Source organism: Elephantulus edwardii, unplaced genomic scaffold (genome assembly GCF_000299155.1).
Source record: "Elephantulus edwardii isolate Elephantulus edwardi_28Jun2011 unplaced genomic scaffold, EleEdw1.0 scaffold00037, whole genome shotgun sequence".
Classification (NCBI taxonomy): domain Eukaryota; kingdom Metazoa; phylum Chordata; class Mammalia; order Macroscelidea; family Macroscelididae; genus Elephantulus; species Elephantulus edwardii.
Window position 1 is genome coordinate 13,918,328 of NW_006399787.1, and position 23,005 is coordinate 13,941,332.

Sequence of the window (23,005 nt, forward strand, 5' to 3'; positions counted from 1 at the left end):
TGAGGTGGATTGATTCAGTGACTGGGGTAATTGGGATGGGTGTGTCAGAGGCAATGCGATTGGCACAAGATAGAGCAGGGTTTAGGGCTGTTGTATATTGGGTCGCTATGAGTCTCAAACGACTCGACGGCACATAACAACAACAACAACAACAACAATAGTAGCAATCATTACTATCACATACATGTAAAATCTTGCAAAGATTATTAAAAATTGGCTGGAGCAAGTGACTGCATTGACAAAACCTGCCAGAAATTCAAGCTGGATTCAGAAAAAGCTGTGGAATAAAGGGTATCATTGCTTCTGTTGAATGGATCTTGGTTCAAACCAGAGAATACCAGAAAGAGATTCACTTATATTTTATTAACCATACCAAAGCAATTGGGAATTCTAGAATGTCTAATTATGTTCGTTTGAAATCTATAGACAGATCAGGAAGCAGTTGCTGGAACAAAATAAAGGGATACTGCATGGTTTAAAATAAGAAAAGGTGATTGTCAGAGTTGCATTCTGCACTAATTGGTAACATCATGGTAAATGGGAAAAAATACTGAAGTTGTCAATGATTTCATTTTCCTTGGATCCATAATCAACATTCATGTAAGCAGCAGTCAAGAAACCATCAAACAAGCAACTACACTGGTCAAATATGTTCTCAAAGATCTCTTTAAAATGCCAAAGAGCAAGGATGTCAAATTAAGGACTAAGGTGCATATGAGCAAATCCAAGGTATTTCAATTGTTTAGTATGCACATGAAAGTTGGACAATGAATAAGAAAGAAGATGGAAGAATTGATGCCTTTGAAGGGTGGTGTTGGTGAAAAGTCTTGAATAATGATGACCAGAAGAACAGATCTATCTTGGAAGAAGTGGAACTGAGGTGCTTCTTGGGGGCAAGAATGGTAAGACTTCATCTCATATACTTTTGTCATGTTATTAAAAGTGACTATTTCTTGGGAAAGGATATCTCTCAGGGAAAAGTAAAGGCTTAACTCTTAAGGATATAGAAGGACATGGCGATGGCCAAAATGGGCTTATATGTAGCAGAGATTATGAGGATGGTTCAGGATAAGGCAAGGTTTTGACCTGTTGAACAGATAGTCACTAGGAGTTGGAACCAGCTTAATGTTATCTACTGACAATAACAACAGAAGCAGTGAGAGAAAAGTGGTAAGAGCCTGTCTAAGGCAGAATACTTTAAAGACTCAAAAACCAAGACTGTCTTGAAGAGTTCCAGCTCTCACAGGTCTCACTGAATCTTCCTCCAAAGATCTTCAGACTTTTGGCCTGGCGAGATTAATTCTTTTCAACTTGGATCCTGAGATAGGAAGGAGGGTGGTACTGTATAGGGGCAAGAGTATGAAGCGGATCACAAATCAGCAAAGCTTGATAAACAGAGAAGAAAAGACAAAACAGCACTGTGGACATCCACTTAAATGAAAGATGCTGGCTTGCTGTCCTCATGGAAGAAGCTGTGGATGATCGGAGGGTCATGTATATCTTAAATGAGAAGCTCCCATTTATATTTATATGTTGTTACTGCTGTTATGTGTCATCACATATATATATACATACACATATTTATGTTAAGCTGGGCATGGGGGCCTTCTGCTTCCACATAAAGGACCACTCAAGGACAGTGGACAGGACAGTGGACAGTGTAAGAGTAAGGGATCATTTACCTTTATCCTGTGGCACTTCTGCAAAAGCTCAGCTTAACTGAGCACACAATATCTTGATGTTGCTTGACCCCCACAGTTAAGTAAGGGTCGTTTCAAAGAAAGATTGGCCTTTTAACCCACTCAAATACTATGAGACTTAACTTTGAAAAATGTTTTCCTTTCTTTTTCAAGGTGAGGGGGTTGGGCGCGAGAAATATCTGCTCAGAAGCATCAACAGATGCACGAGGAAATTTTAGATTATAATTGTCCGATGTCTTCTCTCCAGGAACTAGCCGTCTGCGTGGTAATGAACCTGATCACAAACAACTGATTCGTTGTTTTTAAAATGCATCCCTCCCTCTGCTACTCATCCCCCTAAAATAAAACCGCCCACAGAATAAAATGAGTAACTCCCAGAGCAAGCAGCACTGGGGCATTCTTTATTAAAATATGTCTGGCGTGAGAATCTACCAGGAAATGCCCTCCAACTGAGAATTTATGCCAGGAAACTTGGTGTAGTCTTGTGATACTGGCACACAATACTACCACCTCCACTACTGGAACAAAGATTAACAGCCTCCACCAGGCTAGAAAGGCTTCTACTTCTGAGTAATTTGGGACAAACATAAAATTGTACTCCAATGGGTTTTGGCATTTAACCAAACAAATGTTAGAAGCTTTGCATGCCTTACCCAAGCAGCTTTTGAACATCTATGTTTAGGTTTTAATAATAGGAACTTCAGGCTAGAGGCTTCCGTCTGCTCAAGGTGGGTGTAGATTTGATGGTGTGTTTCTCAGCTCTCTCACCACCCTGACCTTATTCTGGCCTTGAAGTTACTCTTTGATCATTCATTCAATGCATTGATGGTGGCCAAACTGAACTGACAGACTGAGGGCTGCTTAAGGGAAGGGACCTTCCTGTTGTTACTATTGCACGTGTTCAAGTTGGAACTGACTCATAGCTGACCCTCCAGTGGGTTTTCAGAAGCAGTGAATTGCACAGAAGGAGATTGTCCATCCTTCTCTAGTGGAGCAGCTGGTGGATTTGAACCATACGCCTTCAAATATTCAAATATCTAGCCTTCCCAGCCTTCTATGCATCCCCAGAGCCTAAAACATGTGGCATTTAAGGGAGTATTCCAAGTTGTGTCAAACTGGTACATTGTAGAATTCATTTAACAGGTATTTATTGAGTACCCACTATGGGTGCTCTCCAAGGATGCTTGCGTGGCAAGACTCTTCAAAGTTGAAAGCAAAGGGGGAAATTGACCTTTGTTTTTCACACAGGCACGGCACAGGTTAGACTGTTGTGCTTCTGAACTGAGTTTTGCAGGAAGTATTTTAAAAATCTCAACTGTGCAGAGCATTTTAAGTTTTAGTGTTACAGGAACCTTTGCAGGATAAAGAAGACAAGATTGCTGCTCCCAACAAGGAAACTTAAAATCCAGAAAGGCTGAAAGGCCTGGATACACCAGTTAAAATCTAACGTGGAGCTACGAGTCAGGAAAGCAGCAGGGCTTGGGAAGCACAAGGCAGCCACTTGTAGAAGCAAAGTCAGTGGGCATGGTTATTCTCCACAGTTCAGCTGCCAATCCATTTGATGGACAGATTTCCAATCCAATCCAATCTCAATGAAATGTTCTCTTAGACCTATTCTGTTTTGTTTGACGTGGTTCAAACAAAAGACAAGTTTTACCTGAGGGCAAAAAGTAATCTAAGGCCTCTATTTCTTTTGCAATTCCACCTACTGCAGATATTCATAGCTCACGAGTCAGGGTCACCTGGCTTGAATGGGAGAACGTGTGTTCATGAAATGGATGGCTGAGCAGAAGGACTAATGATTGAAAGGACCCAGAAACACAGTCCTTGAACATCCTTGAACATACTAAGGCTTTTAAAATTGAAGCCCAGCAGCCACCAAGCTCTCAGATGACTCGTGTCTCCTCCTTGGAGCCTGTAGAGGTTCAGGCAAGAGACAAATTTTCTAAGAGAAAGCCTTGGGTTTCCAATGCTTCCTGTGACTTACTATTTTCCTCCTGGGTCTACAAGTAAAGCTTTAGGCCCTATGATTGAGATTAAGAACTCTCTCTCACTGCAGCCCACTCTGCTCACCAGCACTGGACTCACCATCTTCCAACTCTGCCATTATGAGATGGTTTCCCTGCTCAAGTTATCCCACTGTCCTCCCGGGGAGAAAGTTCAGATTCCTTAGGATGACATTCACAGCTCCCCAAATTTGGTTCCCATTTATATACCCCGAATTGTTACTCTAAGAACTCCTCTCTAGAATAGAAAAGTCTTTTGGGGGAGAACTTTTGGACTGAGCTTGGAATTAGTAGACCCCAAAAAATAATAAAGCTACTAATTTTTTGTGAGCTCACACAAATATGCAGTGTTTTTTGTCGTTTGGGCCAGTTTTTTACTTGCAATAGCACTAGAAAAAGATGTCATCTTTGGTAGAGGGCAAGTGAAAAGGGGGGACATTTTCAGAGAGATTTCATTTGAGATGGATTGACAAACTAGCTGTAAAGGAGTCAAATTTACAATCATCAAGAACTCACACGATCAGGCCATGTTTTTCAGTTATATGAGTTGAAACTGACTCGATGACGATAGCACATATTCAAAGACTTTTCAGAGCTATTAGCCCACTTAATTTCTTTATAATCTCTAATGAGTTATATGAGCTCTGTTGGCCCAGTGGCAAGAAGAAGCTGCACTGCAATCCCAGAGGCACATGGCTCGAGGCCACCAGCTGCTCCATGGGAGAAGGATGGGCAATCTCCTCCCGTGCAATTAACTGCCTCTAAAAACCCACCAGAAACTCAGCTACAGGTCACTTCTGACTCTATGGTATGCAACAATAATGACTTATATAGAAACAACCTCATTGAAAACAAACCTCAAAAACTCAGTGTTGTCGAGTCAGTTCTCATTATGCATTACTTCACTGAAGCTGCCTTCTTTATTTTATAGGTGAAGAAATGAAGGTACATGAGAAGGCCCTTCCCCCAAACCACTTGGAATATGAATAACAAGACTAAGGCTAATCTCTGAGACCACATAGTTGAAAACAGAGAATTTCACTTCCAGCATAAAGAGTAGAGTCATAAAAACCCAAAACAACTCAAACCATGGTCCATGGTATTTTTCTCCCATCCCCAAGCTTAAGTGTCTGTAATTGGAGCAGCACAGCTGAGGGTTATGGTCACAGCCCACAGACCTTTATGGAAGACTTGGTCTCGGCCCAGATTTTAAAAAGAAGCCAAATAGATCAGCAAAGTACAAGTGCTGAGCCTGTGCTGATGGGGTGTCTTGTGCAATATTTCCACAGGAAGCGAACATGGGCAATTAGCTTTGTTATAACAATGCATGCAGTCAAAACAAATAACTAGGACCCTCAGAGGGAGTCTGCACTCCACCCTGTCCCTAATTCAAATGGCACCATAAATCTGGTGGAACTCAGGCCCCTGATGACTAACATTAGGGCACATGGTCATACTTCAGTCAGCAGTGTGACCATTGTGATGGGCCTCTGAGAACCATGATGATGGATGAAGGAAGGCATTCAGCACTCCTAGTCTCTAAGTAGAGCCTGAAGGGCTTTGATGTCTCTATTTCCAATCAGTAAATGGGCAGACCGAGGAAAGGGTGTTTTGCGGCCTTAAGTGTACAATCCTAGGAAAACATACGGCACAGACAGGATCAGAGGGTGCTCTTCTGACTCTAGGCCTCTCGGTATTAGAATCCCTCTGAGCACTGGGTGTCAGTATGACAACTAAGCTCTCAACACCAACCATCCCCGGTGGGATGACTGGAGCAGCAGACACTTAGCCAAGACGCTGGGAGATCTGGGTGCAAGTCTATGTTCCCCACACATTGTGGGGGGACTTCCCCAAGGAACAGCCTTCTTTAGTACATGTTTCTCAGGTGGAATTTTTTGTTGTTGTTTATTATTATCATTTATTCACAATAACAAAGAGATGGAAGCATCCCAAGTGCCCATCAAAAACAAATGGATAGAAAAACTGTGGTATATTTACACAACAGAATATTACAAAACGTTGGAAAACAACAAATTTGTAAAACCCTACACAAGATGGGTGACTCTGGATGACATTATGCGGAGTGAAATATTTCAGTCAACAAAGGACTTGAACTGCCCTTGTAGACAGATAATGCTGACCAGGAATGCTGAGGTAGTGTGGACAGCCAATCTTATTTAGTCTGTTCTGTAATATTCCACTTAGATACAGAAACATTTTCAACTTCAATGCTCTAGAATGGGTCTTTGGGTTTCTTGAGAAGTTCCAATCCTTTTCATACCGTATTGTTTTATTCAGGGGTTAAAAAATGAGCTCATTGCAGTTGACACTGAACCAACTAATGGCTGACCCCGCAGTGGGTTGTTATTGTTGTTGTTATACGCTGTCAAGTCAGAACTGACCCGTAGCTGACCCTTCTGCTGGTTTTCAGAGGCAGTAAATTACACAAGAGGAGATTGTCCATCTTTCTCCCATGGAGCAGCTGGTGGATTCGAATCGTATGTCTTTGGGAGACTGTAAATGACTTGGGTGGAGATTACCCATATTTTCCCCAGGGAGCTGCTCATGGATTCAAACCGAAAGTAGACCTTTGAGTTAACAGTGTAACTAACTCCATACAGACTAGCCTGCTAGAGCATCCTAATTCAGGGGATTGGCAGACCACGACTTTGTGTTTGTGCATTCCACAAGTGAAGATACTCTAGGGGCATTTTGGCTGCCTGCAAACAGAAAGTTTGGCAGATTGAACCCACCGGTCATCCCATGGAAGAAAGATGTGGCATCTACTTCCATAAAGATTGTTGTTATTGTGTGCCCTTGAGTCAGAACCGACTCATAGCTGACCCTCCAGTGGGTGTTGAGAGGCAATAAATCTCACAGGAGGAGACTGCCCATTCTTCTCCCATGGAACAACTGAGGAGTCAAACCCAACGCCTCTCTACAAGGGGAGGCACTGCCTGGTAGCTGGGTGGGGTGGGGTGGGGACGGGGACAGAGGCTGAGTTCTCAGCAGCTGACACTCTGTACAGTTTTTTCAATCCCTGTTTTTGAATAAATATTCTAAATAACAAAAAAAAAAACAACAAAACAAACAAACAAAAAACCCCACCACACAAAAAACAAACAAATTAAAAAAATCCAAAAAGCCACATGCTTTTGGGATTGCAGAGCAGCTTCTTATCACTAGTCCACATCCTTGGAAACCCTATGGGGTAGTTCTATTCTGTCTTATAAGGTTGCTACCAATTAGAATTGACTTGATGGTGATGGGTTACTAGCTAAGAACAGTTTTCAGAGTTTCCAAATGATTGGAAAACATATCAAACTAATATTTTGTGAAGATTATAAAAAAATTTCAAATTTGTGTCTACAAATAAAGTGTATTACAACACAGTCAGTCACAACCACTCATTTACACTGCTTACACGGTGACTTTGTTATGCTGTAGCTGCTTTTGCAAGGTAGAATGGTAGTTTTGAAAGGGATCACAGAACCACAGGCATAAAATCTGTATCCTAAGACCCCTTACAAAAAGGGTTTACTAACCTGATTTAGTGTAAAAAGCAGATTAATTAATTATTAAAAAATATGCATTAAGGAGCTCTAGTGGCCTATTGGCAAGAGGCTGTGCTGCAGTCCTGAAGACGTGCGGTTCAAATCCACCAGACGTTGTCAGGTGGAGGAGTGTCAATCTTCTGAATACCCTCTGGAGGGTCAGCTATGAGTTAGATACAACTCAAAAGTACAAAACAACAACATACATACATTAAGGAAAAATATATCAAAATATGACTCATTTTTAGATGCTAAGACTACATGCAATGTGATTTTTCTTCTTTACCACATGAATCAAGCACTCAAGTCTAAAAAAAGAATATGAATGGCATTTTAAAAATGACATTGTAAAAAAAAATGACATTGTAAATATTTACTATCTTATAGTGGCTCAGACACTAAGTTAGTTATTTACAAACTACTTTCCACCTAATCCCCTGTCCATCCATATGCATAAGTAACATTGTATTTCTGCTCTACATAGAAGAAAAAGAGGACTTTGGAAGTTTAAGTAGATTGTTCAAGGTCACACCAACCAATAAGAAGCATAACTGTGTTAGAAACATGCGTAAGTAAAAAAACGAATAGACTTAAAATAGCAATTGATTTAGGAAGAGTTATTCAAATTCATGGAAGACCAAGCTCAAGAGATACTGAAGAAGTTGGGGAAGGAAATACAGAAGTCTCCCCTTAACTTAGGTTTCACTTTCTATAGTTTCAGTTACCCACAACCAACAAGAGCCCTCAAAAAACTAAAATGGAAAATGAAAAAAAAAAAAACCAAGCAATTTATAAGATTTCAATTGTATGCCATGATGAGCAGAGCGATTGAATCTTTTCTTCCCTGATTCGGGCACCCAGGCCAGGCGTCATCCAGCTGCCCAGTGCATCCAGGCTCTATTGCTGTCTGTGCTGCCTTCCAGGATGTACTTAACAGTCATCCCAGTTAGTGGCTTGACTGTCATGCTGTCACTGTGCTGGTGTTCAAGTAACCCTTATTTTATTTAATAATTGTACTGCTTTATTATTGTGGTTAATATCTTACTGTATCTAACAAACAAATGTTATCATCTATAAATGTGTGTTGTTACGTACCATTAACTTGGAATCGACCCATAGCTGACCCTCCAGTGGGTTTTCAATGCCAAGTAATCACACAGGAGATTGCCCATCCATAGGTATAGGAAACAAAACAAAACAAAACAAAACAACCCCATAGTATCTATAGGGTTTGGAACTATCAATAGTTTCAGGTATCCATTGGGGATATTGTAATTAGTCTTTGGTGGATAAGGTGTGGAATACTGTATATTACAGTTAAGGCAGAATCAGAGAAAGACTTAGAAATGACTTGTGTTATATGGATGACACAACCTTGCTTGCTGAAAATGAGTAGGACTTGAAGCACTTGCTACAGCAAAAGATCAAGGACTATGGCCTTCAAGGTGAATTGAATCTCAGCATCAAGAAAACAAAAATCCTCACCAGCAGGCAAAATCATGATAGATGGAGAAAAGATTGAGGTTGCCAATGATTTTATCTTACTTGGATCCACAATCAACACCCTTGGTACCCGAAGTCAAGGAAAGAAAAGATTAGTTACACGGGGAAAATGTGCTGTGAGGGACCTCTCTAGAGTACTAAAAAAGCAATGAAACCAGTTTAAAAGACCAATGTGAACTCGATCCAAGCGATGATCTTTTCAATTACTTGCTGTCAGAAAGATCAGAAAGATGGACAATGACTAAGTATGATAGAAGAAGAATTGATGATGCCTTTGGGTTGTGGTGTTGGAGAAAAGCACTGAAGAACCCATGAACTGACAAGAGAACAAAAATGTCTGTCCTGGAGAAAGTGAAACCAGGTTGCTCCTTGGAGGTAATAAGACTGGTGAAACTTTGTCTCATGTACTTTGGGCAGGTTGTAAGGAGGGCCTGTTGTCAGAGAAGGACATCATGCTTGGAAAGGTGGAAGGTGAACAAAAGAGAGGAAGACTTTGACTGAGATGGATTGACATGATGACTGTAACAATTAGCTCAAGTGTGTCAGAGATGAGAGGAAGGACACAGGATAGGGCAAGATTAAGAGTCATTGTTCACAGGTTGCTGTGAGTTGTAGACAGCACATAACAACAATGACAAAAACTAGGGATCTTTTGAGAAATGGCTGATTAAAGACATGAGGCATGGCTCAGATATCTTAACCTCTTCGCTGTTTTAGTGATATCAAAGACTGCTAGGGTCACAGCAGAACCATTAAAAATAGGTTCTTACTGATAGAGTTCTAACACTTCCAGCTGGCTCAAATCCACCAACTTCACCTCTGGAGAAAGAAAAACAATCTCCTCCCATTTAATTTATAGCCTCTGAAAGTCCATTGGGAAATCAGCTATGAGTTGATTCTGACTTGATGACAATGAATGAATGAATAAGTGAATGAATGAGTTAATGACAACTCTGGTGGTGGCGTCCATGTGGGGTTGCACTACTAATCCAAAGACCTGGTAGTTTAAATTCTCCATCTGCTCCTTGGGAAGAAGATGGGCAATCTCTTCTGCTCTGGTTTATAGCCTCAGAAACCCAACGGAGGGTCAGCCCTGGATCAGCTCTGACTTGAGTGAGTGGCTTGCACAGAAAGGATTTAAGTGGTGACATGGTCTTTAGCCTGCTTGTGCCCTTAACTCAAAGCGGGGGTGTTCCCAGTGGTTTGAATCCACCTCTTGTGAAAGATGAGTCATCGCCTCCCCTTAAGATTTACAGCTTTGGAGATCCAAAGGAAAGTCTCTATTGACTCAAGGGCACTCAGTGAGAATTAATGGATAAGACTTTTGAAGGTGAAATGATTAAGTGATTAACTGAAAGGCCAATGCATCAAAGTGCTTTTTGCAGAAGGAAAATGTGGCCATCTCCTTTCTAAAGATTTGTTGTTATGGTTAGGAAGTTGATGTAAAGCTCACAGCCACCTTATGACCCACAGATCTGCAACTTGCTCTCTTACGCACCATCCTCACGACCTCTGATATGCTTGAGTCCATGCTTACAATGTCAACACATCTTGTTGAGGGTCATCCTCTCTTCCACTGACCCTTCACTTTTCTGATCACTTGCTATGCATCTGAGAGCTGGACAGTGAATAAGGATCACAGAAGAAGAATTGATGTCCTTGAGCTGTGGTGTTGGAAAGAAGTAATGAACATCTGATTAACTGCCAAAAGAACAAATATGTTTTGGAAAGCATGCAGCCAGAGTGCTCTTTGGAGGCAAAGATGATGAGGCTTTGCCTCATATACTTCAGGCATGTTGCTAGGAGAGGCTATTCCTTGGAGAGGGACATAATGCTCAGAGACGCAGAAGGTCAGTGAAGGAGAGGAAGACCTTCAACCCAATGGATTGACACCATGACAGCTGCAATGGGCTCTCAAGTGTTAGGAAGTGTGAGGATGGCACAGGATAGGACAAGATTTAGATCTGTCGTACATAGGGTCACTATGGGTAGTACTCGACTTGAAGGCACCTAACAAGAACACACTTTTCCCAGCATGATGTCTTTTTCCAAGGACTAGCACCTTCTGGCGATATGCCCAAAGTTTCTCACAAACATATGAGACAAAGTTTCACCGTCCTTGACTCTAAGGAGCACCTTAGTGGCACTTCCTCCAAGACTTGTTTTGTTCTTTAGGTAATCCATTGCACATTCAGTCCTCTTCTCTAACACCACAACTCAAAGGCATCTATTCTTCTTCTGTAATCCTTATTCATTGTTCCACTTTCAGAAGCATGTAAAGCAAGTGAAAATATCAAAAGCTTGAATCAGACACACTTAGTCTTTAGGCTGTAAAGATTGTTGTTTTTGTTTGCCTTCGAGTAGAGCACAACTCATAGTGACCCTATGAACAAAAGGCCTAAAGCCCCTCTACAACTATCAACATTTATCAAAATTCATAGAATTTCCAGGGACATGTTGTTTAGGAAGTGCATGCCATTCCTGCTTCTAAACTATAGTCTTTAGAACTCTTTGGAGCACATTGACTCTGTTTTATGGAATCCTATTGGGTTGGAATTGTCTCTGATGAGTTTGACTTGGGGTTAGTAATTACCTAGTGGATACAAGCAATATATATCAGTGACTGTTAAAAGAATAAAGAACAAGGCCACTAGACATATGCAAAACATAATTTAACCTATGGAGTAATCTTGCACGCAAAAATCTCTATTCAATTAAAACGTAATTCATTGTAGTTGATTCGGGATAGATTCGCAGCTGACTCTACATCATATTTTCAGGAGGCTGCAAATGGGATGGGAAGTGACTGCCCTTCTTTTTCTGGAGGAGTGGTTGGTGATTACCTTTGAGTTAGCAGCACAATTCCATACAGACCACATCACCAGAGCTTTTGTAAGAATCTCTATAGGACCAAAAGTCTTACTGCTTCATTAACTAAATTACATGGGTATGTGTGTGTGTGTGTGTGTGTGTGTGTAAGGGATAAAAAGGGAATCTGTAGATGAAAGGATACTTAAAAATATGTCCATCTATGGTAGTGATTAGGGATGACTTTAAGAATGTGAACAAGTTTAAAAAAAGTGAGACCCAACAATAGTGGATATAAAGTAGAAGAGGAAGTGCAAGAAGGCAGCACATGAGGGGGGTCAACTGATCAGATATACCAACGTGTTGCCAAATGAAGGATTATAAAGGAATGAAGACAAAGAAAACTTCTGCTATTGGTATTTTAGCTATGTGTTTATTCCTTGGTGGCTATAATGGAGATTACATCTAAGAAATGTGGTGTCTCATCTGCCCAATGTTTTCAAATACAGGAGATTTTGCTTTAAAAAAAGTCAATCTATTTAATCTTACTGAAATGAAAATGTTAAAAAAAATGGGAGGATATTTATGAGACCATTATAAAGTTGAACATTTGTCTAGATATTTAGTGCAAATGGGAGGTTATTGCTACATTGGTAAGGTATGATAACAGTCTTTAGATAATAGTAACAAGAACGGACCACGATTGTTTAATGATACATATTCAAATATTTGTAGATGAGCTGATAAAGTATCTTGGATTTACTTGAAAATAATGTTAAAACTCAAACTCATTGTTGTCAAGTAGCAACCAACTCATAATTAGCCCTCCAGCAGGTTTTCAGGGATTGTAAATTGCATGGGAAGAGACTGTCCATCTTTCTTCCAAAGAGCAGTTGGTGGATTCTAATCGCCTACCTGAGGGCATAGCAGTGCAACTCACTCCTAACTAGGCCAACAGCGGAAGATGGAAAAGGTCATTCTTGAAGTTATACCATTGTCCTAGACGTACCATGGTTCTGATAAGTATCCCTTTTCTTTCTTTCTTTTTTTTTTTAAATTATTTATTATTTTGTGTGTGTGTACTGTCAAATCAGATCTGACTGGTACAAGAGGAGATTGTCCCTCCTTCTCCAGCAGAGCATCTGGTGGATTCGAACCGCACACCTCTGGAATTGCAGTGCAGCTTCTTGCCACTAGACCACCAGAGCTCCCTTTAAGTATTCCTTTTCTTATTCAGTTTCCACTACTGACTTATATAAAGACTTCAGATTTTATAAAGCACTGAGATGTCTGAGGAAAGAATAAAGCAAGTAACAACAAATGCCCCTATTTCTGAAGTGTAACATCATTAATCCAGGGAAAGAATTCTAGAATTTCTTTGTGTACCTACCTGGAATAGCTTCCACTGAGGGTCTTAAAAATTCCAAGATTCTAATTATTCAGAATGTCTTAGACTCACCTTCATGGGTCAGGGGGTGGAGTAGGACAGATGAACACCTGGTGACAGAACAATTTGAGTAAAGATGCAAACCTGTGCATCCTCAAACGTGTATCTCCCGCCATCCTTGACATTCTGACTGGTTATCTCATAGCTGTGAGAATCCAGGTTGATTGCACTTTGGGCTCCAGGAGCCAGAAACTCTTGCCAGATTTCCTCCACTCTCTTGGCCACATCCTGGAGGGGTTGCTTCTTGAGATCCTGGACTGCCAACCAGAACCTGAGGGCAGAAGCACAAACACAAGTGGTTCCTAGGGTCCCCATTGGGAATCTACTAGACATGGGCCCCAGAACTGTCACGCTATGAGACTCAAGCTACTGTTAACGCCACCCCAACCTGCCCTGGCAATGCTATGGATCACAAAGGCCATGGCGTTGCTAAGAATACCGTGGTCTGCTATTCCAGAGAACGGACAAGAATGCACATCAAGACATCAGTGTGCTTCTGGTTCCCCAAGGATTTTTCTCGTAATCCATATCAAGGTTTCTCAACCTCGGCATTATTGCCACCTGAGTAATTCTTTGTTCTGGGGTTGTCTTGTTCACTGTTGGGGGCTTAGCAGCATTTCTGGTCTCTGCTCACTAGATATCACTATAACCCCCAAGTTGTTAATGCTACTCACTCATAGCTGACCCTCCAGTGGGTTTTCAGAAGCTGTAAATGGCACAGGAGGAGGCTGCCCACCTTTCTCCCAAGGAGCAGCTGATAGATCTGAACCACATGCCTTTGGGTTGACAGTGCAACCTCTTACCACTAAGACTAAAAATGGCTCCAGACAATGTCAGACGTCCCCAGGAGGAGGGCAAAACCACCCCTGGTTGAGAACCATGATTATGTCTAGGCATCACAGTGAAAAGGAGACCAACGAGCAGGCAGAATCCTGCATTGGAGTATTCAGGCTGAAATGAACGGCCCATGTGATGGATGTCAAAATGGAACTGATGGTGAGAACTCCCTTGAGAGCTCCACAAGGTGCCCGGCATAGAGCAGGTACTCAAGAAACGCTGCAGGATCAAAGATGGACTCGTCCATGACGAGGAGCGTATACGGAGTGCGCTCTATGAACAAGTCTCCAGCAAGTGCCAGGGGGAAAAAAACCAAAACTCTCCTGCCCACATCCCTATTCACTCTCATTCCAGGTGAGACGGAACCAGCTCATAGCTGACCCTCCAGTGGGTTTTTGAGGTCTGTAAACCACAAGATTGGGGATTCCCTTATCTTTCTCCATCAAGCAGCTGGTGGATTTGAGCTGCCCCCAAGGTTAACAGTAACTCTATGGACTACAACACATTTGCTTGTCTCTCATTAATTCATTAGTGGAGTTCCTGGGTGGTGCAAATGGTTAATATAATTGGCAGCTAACCAAAAGATTGGCGGTTTGAATCTCCCCAGAGGTGCTGTGAAAGAAAAACCTGTCAGTTTACTTCTGAAAAAATCAGCTACTGGAAACTCTACAGAGTGCTGTTCCACTCAGACACCCACCCACGGGGTCTGTGTGAGTCAGAACCAGCCTCCCCGCAGCTCTGGGATAATCCCTCAGCATTCCCACCACCACAGGGTTTAGGAGAGTTGCTAGGTGTGAAATTTTCCTGCTGAAGGCAGAGCAGGCCCCAAGAGCTAAATCTTGGACCATAGCATTCCAGGTCCTGAGGATGGCTCCCAAGACCATCTGGGGAGGGAAGGCTTGCAGTAAGACTTGAGGATAAGGGGGGCACATCCCTTGACCCCTGATAGGACCAGCCAGCTTCCCCTCTATGAGCTCTGAGCACCTGTCCCTGGGCTGTGTGGTTTCCATAGTCTCGAGAATCACAATGAAAGGGCAGGGCCAAGAAAAGCTCTACAGCGACATGGGGAAATGTGCATCCAATCTGTCGTGGAATTTCACCCGAAGTGAGATGTACTTGTTTTCTTAAAAGGTTAAACATGTTTTTCTGTTGCCATTCACGGGAATGTTTCTGGCGCCAAGTGCATCATGGCCCAAAGGTGCCACACAGTGGCCGCCTGAGGTAATGCGTGCCACACGGAGAGAAATTTTTGTTGTCCGAAATGCTGGGCTCTTAAACTCTTTCCTGGATTTGCCATTTTAAGTTCTAATTATCTCCTTGAGGTGTATACTCTGACCTTGGAATTGTGGTTTCTCTTTTCCCATCCACAAAATGGGCACAAAGTGGGTGGAGGCATATGTGCCACAGTTTTGAGAACCATCCCATCCCAAGATCATCTCTGCAATATTTTCTGTTCCTGCAGAAGTGTGTCCCTGGCAGTTAGCACTGGGACCACAGATTTGATACAGGGTTGGTAAGGTCCCTCGAATTTCACTCCTTTCTTCTCAAGCGGCCTGGGAGAAGTACCCAGGGGTTCAACAGCTATTGTCAGCTGCCCATCAGTGCCAGCTGTCTTTCCTCTGTCCTTGGGGCTCTTACCCTGACAGCCAGGAGAGAGGTAGGCGGTAGGTAGCCCTGCTTCAGTGGTTGGTGCAGAAGGTGTCAGGCCAGAGAGTGGATGGAGCTGCTGAGCACTGGATTGTGTGGGCGGAGTCCTGGGACTCCAGCTGGACCCGGGCCCCTAGGTCTCTCTGCCCACCTCCCATCGTCTGCCCTGAAACAGAGGAGGTGGCTGGACTCCTCCAGGTGAAAATGCTCATCAGTGATGAGAGCGTCTAGGGGCTTTCTTTCCTGGAGGACAACGGTCCATGGGCACATAAATTAGGAAACTCAACTGTGTTCGCTTCTCCAGGGGCTGGATTGAGGACGAAGAGGCAACTTGCCAAAGGCCAAGTCAATGATTCCTTCACAGTCACCACAGCCCGGGAGACTTTGGACTAAGTCCCTAGGCTGGATGATGACTTCTTAGGACCCGAGACTCTCTCAAGACCAACAAATCTCAAACCAAACCCACTCCCACTGAATTGACTCCAACTCATAGACCCTATCGGGAAGGGGAGAATTGCCACAGAGGGTTTCCGAGGTTGTGAAGTGGCTCTGGTGGCCTTGTCATAAGAAACTGCACTACAACCTCAAAGACAGGGGGTTCAATTCCACCAAGCTGCTCTGGGGGAGGCTGGGCAGTCTCCTCCTATGTGATTTACTGCCTCTGAAAACCTGCTGGACTCGACAGCACACAACAACAACCTTTACAGAAGCAGTCTTCCACACCTCCCAAAGAATAGCCGGGGAGTTCAAACCCCCAACCTCTCAGTTAGTATCCCCACGTTTAAGCCAGCATACCACCAGCCCACCTCTCTGCTCACTAAGCCCCTGCCTTTTCTCACACAAATGGATGACAGCCAGATGTTCGCCTGCCCACTCAAATCGCTGTCACCAGGGCTGTCACCTTCTGTGATTTTTCTGGCTCTTTCTCTAATCTGCTTTGAGGAGGAGCTTTTGAGCCCCATGGGAAGGTCCTGAGGACCCCAAGGGTCCTGGAAACCCCTACATCACTCAGCTGAGTAAAGAGAAAGTCCCTGGGTACAGAGAATTTCCGAAGATAAAGCAATAAAGGCTTATATTCAAAATGAAAAGGTTCTCTGTTAAATAAAAGGTTGAAGGGGGGAAAAAATTACAAGGAGCAACAATAAGCTTGGAAGAGGAGGGGGTGTGGAGGAGGGTGAAGGGTAGGGGTGACGACCCCTGTCCCACTGCATTCTCTCTCTGAGCACACAGACTCGCCCCAGCCTGTCTGCCTCAGAGATGACCTGCCTTATCCCTCTCAGGTGACAGCCAAACTGCTGTCACAACAGCATCCTGACATCCCATATGTGTTTACCATCATCGGCTTCAAAGAACCTTTATCTCAATTTGAAATTCTGAGCAGGTTTTGGTTTGTGTTTGCCATCTGTGAGCTTCGCAGCCCTGCGCTGGGGACCCCAAGTGGGGGCTGCCTGACCATGCTCCCCGCCAAGAAGCCCCAGAAGCTCTCCCTGTACATTGGCTGTGGAGTTGGGAGGGGGGCATGACAGGCAGAGCGGCCCTGCTCTTATCAAAAGGCTGCAGGTGCTGCTCCTTCCTGAGGATGCCAGCAGGGAACAGCATGCCAGAGGCAGCGTCAAATCCACCCATCCTGCACTAAGCCTCCATGGCTCACAGCAGCGGGGCCGCTGTGACTGGCGGCCACGGGCCTCGCTGGTACCGTGGAGACCACCTGTCCTGCCTCCCCCAGTCGCTGCTGATTGTCAGGGGTGGTGAAGTGCTGGCATTTGATCATGAGCAACAGCTCAGAGGCATGCCTGAATGGGGCAAACGGCTGATAGCTAGCCAAAAGGTTAGCAGTTTGAACCCACGCAGCAGGATTGGGAATCTGCTTCCCAAAGTTCCCAGCTGTGAAATCTCACTGCTGGGGCTGTTCTGTTTGGAAACATAAAGGGTCGTTGGGAATTGTCATCCTCTCTGTGATAACTGACAGCAAAAGCAACAGGCTGAGCGGCATCTCTGCATAGTGCAAACAGTTCATTTACTTGGCTGCTAACTGCAAGTGGGAAGTTCGAGACCACTCAGAGGTGCTTTGGAAGAAAGGCCTGGCAATCTACTTAAAACAAATAAATCCATGATTGGAAACACTATGGATCACAGCTCTACTATGTCCATAATGGGGTCACCAAGAGTCAGAAGTGACTCACCAGGAACTGGTTTAACTAATTGGTAAGTGTCAAGTCAGAGCTGATTCCAGCAGTTTTCAGAGCCAGCAAATCACACAGCTACAGGGTAGCTAGTGGAGTCAAACTGCACGCCTTTGGGTTGGCAGCACAACGCCTTACCACTTAAGCCACAAGTTTAACTGGTTTGTGACTTGGAATTGCACGTGTAGAAATTGGCCTTTAGGGAAAGCAGGCTTGGCTCAGAAGCGTCCGGAGGAAACAGGACTGGGCAGGCCCTGAAGGGAGTACGCGGGCTGCCTCAGATGGCCCCTTTCCTCCCTCAGGATGGAGATGCAGATAGGGATTGGAGTTTTCTCCTTAACGCTGGCTGGAGCTAGAGACCCAGTGCTGGCTGTTCTCTGTTCTGCCAGGGAGGTCTGGCCAGCCCTACAGCCACTAGCTGACATATCTTTTCACAAGTTAGACGTGTTATGGGTTAGAAAAGACAGCCTTGGGTATGGTCCCAGAGAAAAGCAAACTCCGAGGCAAAAGAAAGGGTTTCTGTGCCCTCTGCTGGTCAGACAGACTCACACGCAATGAATCTCACACAGTAGTCTCTCAACACAGTTCATGCAGACTCTCCTCTGGTTAGAACCAACATATAGCTGACCCGCCAGTGGATTTTCAGAAGCTGTAAATTGCACAGGAGGGGATTACCTGTCTTTCTCCCAAGGAGCACTGGTGGATTCAAACCACCTGCTTTTGGGTTGGCAATGTAATGCATTATCCACCAAGCCACCAGAGCTCCCAGTTGTCTCTGTTTGGCTAAGATCCTCCAGTACCTACACTGGAAGCTGGTCCCAGCCACTGGGCATAGCTGCAGGCCTTCACAGGGCTCTGTGCGTGACCTCTGCTCTGATTAATCATGTGTTTGCTTAGTGGTGACCCCCTCTGGGCATAGGGAGCATCCTGTGGTCTTCTTAGGACTTGGGGCAACTGTCAGAGATTCAAGCTCTGGAGGCAAACCTGGCAACTCCCCTGTGCTCTCTTTTAATTGCTTCTCCCTTCAGCTGACACTGTGTGGAACTAGGATAATCAATCTGCAGGTTAGAAGAACAACTATGTTCTCTCAGGAGACATTACAGCTCATAAAAAATGTACAGGACGCTCTTGGCTGCGGGTTTTGATTTTTAACTCTCGCTCTGCCATGCTTCAAGCCAGGGAAGAACTCACTCTGCACTGGGAAGGGAAAGGGAAGGGAGTGAAGTGGTGAGAGACCACAGTAACTGTGCTGGGAAGATGCTCAGAGGAGGGAGTGGACTCGTTCAAAGAAATTGCTAAAAACCCCACTTCGAGATTCGCAGGGCACCAACTTGGGACTGAGAAGGGCTCCAAAGGCACCAAGCAGCCAGCTGCCTCGGAGGGCCCAGCTGGTTCCAAGCAGACAGCTGCCTCGATGGGCCCAGCTGGTTCCAGTGAAGGTCTGAGCTTGGCTTGGGGTGAGTGAGGAAGAGAGAAAAGGAGGTGGTCCTGGCCGCAGGCAGCAGACCATCAGAGACTGCAGACAGCTGACAATTAAGCCACAGGTGGGCTCTCATCCTTACAGACAGTACCCTCTCTCATCTCACTTGTTTGTTGTTTTTATGTGCCATCAGGTTGACTGAGAACCATAGCGACCATATCTATGTACAGCAGCTCTGAACCCTGCCCTGTCCCGAGCCTGTCTCACCAATTCCAACACACTTACCCTCATTGCCCCAGTTACTGTATCAATCCATCTCATCCAGTGCTTCTCTCTCCTGTGCCATTCTTTCACCCTTCCAAGCATGATGTCCCTTTCCAAGGACCAGCCCCTCCTGGCCACGTGCCCAAAGTAAGTGAGACAGGGCTTCAAAATCCTAGCCTCCAAGAAGAGACTTGGTTCCACCCTCTCCAAGACACACCTGTTTGTTTTCTTGGCAGTCCATGGTATGTTCAAGACTTTTCTGTCAGGGACCTCTCCGGAGTGCTGAAAAGCAACAATGCCAGTCTAGAGACTAAGGTGTACCTTAATCAAGACCATGGTCTTCACAATTCCTTGTTATGCTTCAAAGAGTTGGACAATAACTAAGAATGACAGAAGAATCGATGCCTTCGAATTGTGATGTTGGAGTAGAGTCTCACTCAGTTATGTAGAGGAAAAGAATGATCAAGGTAATGCCACATGACACGGCATCCGAGAGATCGTCCCTTACTGGTTCCTGGGGGATACTGGGCTGCCGTGAGAGTAACACCCTTGTCTAGTTTGGATTCTCTCTTTCATCAGTGTCTCATGTGGAAGCTCTGGAGAGGAGAGGTACTTTGCAATTTAAACAACTTGAGTTTAGGTTGGGCAGTTTATCTTCCTGTCTATGTGTCTCTTTCTCTTGTCCTCTCCTGCTCCAGTGTCAGTTGCCAGGATTCTTGTCCAATGGCTGATCCTGGGGAGGAGGGATGATCTTCTGTGGCCTCCACCACTGAGCTGCAAATCTGGGCCTTGGGTTGTTCTGCTCTCCCCCCGCCCCCCTCCCTGGGGAGGTACAGGTGGTCACACACCTCTACAAGGTGTCTGACATCTCCAAGGCTGCACATGCACAGCTGCTCTGGTCAAGGAACAAAGCTTATTCAGCTCTGAGTCCTCCGGACCCAACATCATGGTGGGTGATGGATCAGTATCTGTGGCCACAGGATTGGGTAAGAAAGGAAGAGGAAGAAAACACCCATGTCACTGGTGATGGAATGAGTCCTAAAGTTATGTTCTTTAAAGCGGCACTTCCCCTCCCACATCTCCTTTTATGTTGAAGGGATTGGAATTTAGACCTTCTGAGAGGATTTCAGCAGCTTTGGGGTGATACTCCTTTTCTGCAGCCCTGCTTTTATCTTTATCCTCTTTCCTGCCACGGATCAGAGGGGTCCTTGTTAAGGCTGCGTTTATGCATGCCTGCAGAGGTGTAGACCAGTCACTGGGACACTCATAAATGTTCACACACGTCCTTCAGCCCAGGAGCCAACATCACCCTCTCAGGCCGGGAGAAGGGAGCTGGCAGGGGCACAATAGACAATGGCAGGGTGTTGACTGAACATCTGCCAGGGACACAGGTCTCCATGCATCACTCTAGGGCTGAGTGCAAAACTTATTCTGCAAAACTAGTCTAATCTTATCTGAGGCTCTGGCTACACCCAGGGCTTTTCTAGAATGGGCTAAAAGCAGCAGCTAAGCTTGTTCCTCCGTCCTTCACGGTGCCCGGGACCCTGTGGTCATCTTCCCAATTCTCTGTAAAGCACAGCTGGTGGAAGCTCAGAAGGCCACTTGTGGGTTGCAACACAGTCAGATCAAAGGGCCTGTCTACCTCTTCATCTTGGGGACCCAGGAGGAACAGGGATGAGAAGGGGAGTGGAGGACTCTCAGTGGAGGCTCATCAAGATTGCCAGGGTGTTACACAGGGATGTTGGTCACAGAGTTTCGCTTCCTGGGCAGTGTCCACCTCCAGGACACACTTTACCCACAGGATATACTTGAAAATTTAAAAGTTAGAGACATAGTATTAAAACCACTCTTTTTGAGAAAATGCTACTAAAAGAACAGCCTCTGAAAACCCACTGGGGGAGTCAGCTCTGGGTTGGTTCCAACTCGAAGGCACTCAACAACCACAGCTCAACACACTGAAGAGAAGCTGGTGCTGAGGAGGAAAGGTTGAACTTCCCATCTGACCGATTAAAAAGTCATCAGTTTGCAAAGATCACTAAAGAATCTTACACAAGTCACATTTTCCAAAGATATCTGGTCCATCTCAGAAAATGAAGGTGAATCAACATGTTCCCTGTGACCTGATAATGTCAAAAGACCCCCTTACACCAGACCCCTGCTTTAAAAGTTTGATTTTATCTTCTATTTAAAAAGTAGTAATTAATACATTAGTAAATTTTTCCCGAATAGTAACTCCAAGTTAGAAACCAAATTGGGCAGATTTTGCTGACCTTCTTTTTTTTTTTTGCTGACCTTCTAACCCTACAGGAATACATCGGTGTGTTCCAGGAAGTAGTAAATGATCTGATCAGTATTTACCCCTAGTCATGGGTTTCTGACCCACCCCAGGAGATAAAACAGGGAATGCCTAGTCATGGGTTTCTGACCCACCCCAGGAGATAAAACAGGGAATGCGGAAAAGATGGAACATGGCCCCAGGCCCTTCAAACTGCTGTGTCTCCCCAGCCAATGGAGGATAGACAATTACATTACTTTTCTCTTTGGATGGTACCTCACCTCATTTTTCACCAAAGTGTACATTTAAAATAAAGCATATTTGCTGTCCACTCTGTTCATAGTGAGTTTGGACCTTTTAGTAACTAGTAATACATTACAACAACAGTAACAGTTAGATGTTCTCATTGGAATCAGATGGCCAGTGTGACCACAGGAAATGGCATTCCGATGATGATTGAATGATATTTACTGGGACATTTGGAGGAATCTCTGAGTTGTCCCTTTACCCTGAACCTCCATGGTTCTGTGAGTGTTGGTAAATAAAAATGTCATCAGTGTCTTTCCTCATTTCCTTATGATTGGAGACACATATCGAATACCTTACCTAACTGTCACTTGGCCTTCAGAACTGAACACTGCTAGGGGTGGTAGGTGCCAATGAAGCCTGTATGTTTTCATTTGTTCCTCTCCATTTCAGCCCCAGCCAGACTGACTAGGATTTGGATCTTTTTAGCGAGAGATGGAAGCAGAAATAGAGCTCAAGTATGAAAATTTATTGACACACATGATGCCCCAGTCCACCACCCTTGAGATGAGAGATTTACCTGAGGTTTTCAGAACTGAATTCGGATTCCAGGAATCGGAGAAATTGGTCCCGTCCCACCTGGTCCTTCAAGATCTCATCGAAAGAGAAGCCCCATCTTTTTACTCTCTGCTGGCTGGGCTCCTTGCTGTGAAGGGGAAAAGCACAAGAGTGTAAAAGAAATGATCAGTACCAGGCAGAAGCTTATGTCCTTTTGATCTCTCTCTCTCTCTCTCCCCTTCCCTCCCTCCCTTCTCTTTCTCTCTCTCTCTCTCCTCATCTCTCTCTCTCTCTCTCTTTTCACAGCTCATGGTATATTACAGACTCTTCTCCAACACCACAATTCAAAGACAGCAAAGATCAATTCTTTGGTCTTTTTTACTCTTTGTCCATTTGAGAGGTTAAGTCCTCTCCACCACTTTGTAGAAAATGTATCCATGTTGTTGTTATTGTTATGTGCCATCGAGTCGCCTGCGACTCATAGCGACCCTCTGTACAACAGCCCTAAACTCCATTCTGTCCTGTGCCAATCGCACTGTCTCTGACACTCCCATCCC

General features: G+C 44.4%; 1 protein-coding gene across 2 annotated transcripts in view; it reads right to left on the reverse strand.

The window, feature by feature from the left end:
- Positions 1-23,005, reverse strand: part of RGS6 (regulator of G-protein signaling 6) — a 745,464-nt gene that overhangs the window by 43,460 nt on the left and 678,999 nt on the right. For both annotated transcript variants that reach the window (XM_006884721.1, XM_006884720.1), the window contains exons 13-14: positions 22,471-22,596; positions 13,103-13,289 (exon numbers count right to left, since the gene is read on the reverse strand). In XM_006884721.1, coding sequence (XP_006884783.1) covers positions 13,103-13,289; positions 22,471-22,596 — 313 coding nt within the window. The remainder of the gene's footprint in view (positions 1-13,102; positions 13,290-22,470; positions 22,597-23,005) is intronic.